Genomic DNA, 2655 nt, shown 5'->3' with positions numbered 1-2655 from the left:
GAAACCATTTCTGTATACAAAATACAAAATACCAAGTATAAAATAATATAACAAAGTATGAAATCTTCTAAATATAACCTGTATTTTGAAGGCATTTATTTCTTTATTTTTAAAGATTTTATTTCTCTCTTCGTCAGAGAGAGAGAGAGTGGCAAGCAGAGGGAGAAGCAGGCTCCCCGCTGAGCAAGAAACCCAATGCTGGACTCAGTCCCAGGACCCTGGGATCATGACCTCAGTTGAAGGCAGACGCTTAACAGACTGAGCCGCCCAGGCATCTCTCCACCTGTATTTTGAAGAAGACATCTAACTTTGTTAGAACAGCACCATGTGTAAAGGCACTGCCATTATACCAGCCCAGCCAGGATCACATCTTCCCATTTCTATCAAAATGGTTTGAATTTGATAAGTCATTAACCTTTCTCTGCCTCAGTGTTCCTTATCTTTTCCATGAAAATGCTAGTACTGACTCTCTCATGAAGTTGGGAGGGATCCAGGATGTCTGTAACCGTGCATTGTCTGAATCATTTTCTCTAGAAAGCACTGAATATGAAAGTCAATACTTGGAAACCTGTTATTGTGCGATTACTAGAGGTAATTATTTGTAAGTTGGAACTAATGTAAGAGGAAAATACTGAATTCCAGCTGGTATGACACGCACAGCTCACACCTCATGTTCTCATGCAGGGATCTCTGGCTTAGAGGAAGTATATCACTCCCTGGGACCTGGCAGAAAGGCTGACAGGGATTTGGCAATAGGAATCATCCTTCTACTACAGATAATAGTTGGAATTCTGGGGAATTTCTCTCTTCTTTACCATTATCTCTTGCTTCACTTGACAGAATGCAGGGTTAGGTCCACAGATGTGCTTCTCAAGCACCTGACTGTGGCCAATCTCTTAGTCATTTCTTCTAAAGGAATCCCCCAAATGATGGCAGATTTGGGGTTGAAATATTTCCTTAGTGATTTTGCATGCAAACTTGTTTTCTATATGCACAGAGTGGGCGGGGATGTGGCCATTGGAACCATCTGCCTCTTGAGTGTCTTCCAGGTCATTATAATTAGTCCCAGAAACTCCAGGTGGTTAGAGCTTAAAGTGAGAGCTCCCAGGTACCTGGGTACCTCCAGCATCCTCTGCTGGGTCCTGAACATGATGCTAAATATTACTGCTATTTTGTTTATGACTGCCACAAGAAACAACATAACCATTACAAGGAAAAGTGATTATGACTACTGTTACTCCATAAATGGTAGCCACATAGCACAGTCATTGTATGTAGCATCAATATTGTTCCTTAATGGTTTCTGTTTGGGGCTCATGATCTGGGCCAGTGGCTGCATAGTTTTCATCCTGCACCAGCACAAGCGGCAGGTCCAATACATTCACAGGAATACTCTTTCCCCCAGACCCTCCCCTGAGAGCACAGCCACCCGAAGCACCCTTGTCCTGGTGAGCACCTTTGTTTCCTTCTGGACTCTGTCCTCCCTCTTCCACATCTGTCTGGTCGTGTTTAACAACCCCAGTTTGTGGCTGAGGAATGCTTCTGTACTACTGAACGCATGTTTTCCTACTGTCAGTCCCTACATCCTCATGAGCCATGACTCCAGAATATCCAGCCTCTACTTTCCTTGCAAAGGAACACAAAATCACTTAAGCTGATCATAAATATGTAAATTGTATGTTTATTCAAATGGTTATTTATTTACCATCCCCTCCAGGTATAAGCACAGCTATGAAACAAGTCACAGGGCAAGAGCAGCAAACAGGAATGACTGAGCTTCTGCTCCTCAGTAAACATTACCATGAACGGCAACAGTAAATGAAATAGAATTGCGTTAACGTTCATGTAATTGATATTTATGATGTTTGCGGTGGAGGAGTTCAGGTTCTGTGTGGTGATTACATGAGTGGTTCTGGAAACCTCCCCACTGGTGGTCACACACACTCCCTCTCTCAAACAAATAAAATCTTTAAAAAAGTCATACAAAATGAGTTTACACGTCTTGACATTTAAACCTTGACAATTTGAACTCTGAACTTCCAAGTTCTAAATATGCCCACTAGAAACACATCTCATACTGGATATTCCTCATGATTATAAATATATCCCCATCCCAAAAATATTCTTCTATTTTCTCTAACTGTATTTTCCCCCTCTCACTTGTATGAACTACTACTTCATTTATTTCAGCAAGAATCATAATCATAATACAGACATCTTTATTGTCCCCAAATACCAAAATTTAGATCAGTGGAAACTATTGATATATAGGGATATTTTAAAAAACCAAGAATTATAAACAGTTCTACAATGAGATTTAAAAAAAAAAAACACACTAAATTGCACTACCATTGCACTATTGGATATTTATCCCAAAGATACAGACATAGTGAAAAGAAGGGTCATATACACCCCAATGTTCATAGAAGCAATGTCCACAGTAGCCAAACTGCGGAGGGAGCCAAGATGCCCTTCAACAGATGAATGGATAAAGAAGACGTGGTTCATATATACAATAGAATATTCCTCAACCATCAGAAATGATGAATACCCAACTTTTGCATCAATATGGCTGGGACTGGAGGGGGATTATGCTGAGTGAAATAAGTCAAGCAGAGAAAGTTAATTATCATATGGTTTCACTTATATGCAGAA

The 2655-nt window shown here is 40.3% G+C and overlaps 1 protein-coding gene across 1 annotated transcript; it reads left to right on the top strand.

The window, feature by feature from the left end:
• Positions 1 to 647: 647 nt before the first annotated feature.
• Positions 648 to 1658, top strand: LOC125088572 (vomeronasal type-1 receptor 4-like). Its single transcript, XM_047709775.1, has one exon. It carries the CDS (start codon positions 648 to 650, stop codon positions 1656 to 1658), a length of 1011 nt encoding a protein of 336 aa, XP_047565731.1.
• Positions 1659 to 2655: the final 997 nt, after the last annotated feature.

The sequence above is a fragment of the Lutra lutra genome, chromosome 17 (assembly GCF_902655055.1).
Source record: "Lutra lutra chromosome 17, mLutLut1.2, whole genome shotgun sequence".
Taxonomy (NCBI): Eukaryota; Metazoa; Chordata; class Mammalia; order Carnivora; family Mustelidae; genus Lutra; species Lutra lutra.
Note: the sequence above shows the minus strand (reverse complement) of the source record. Positions and strands in the feature narration are given on the sequence as shown.

Coding starts and splice junctions, on each gene's coding strand:
- LOC125088572 (XM_047709775.1), top strand. CDS start 648: ATGACACGCACAGCTCACACCTCATGTTCTCATGCAGGGATCTCTGGC.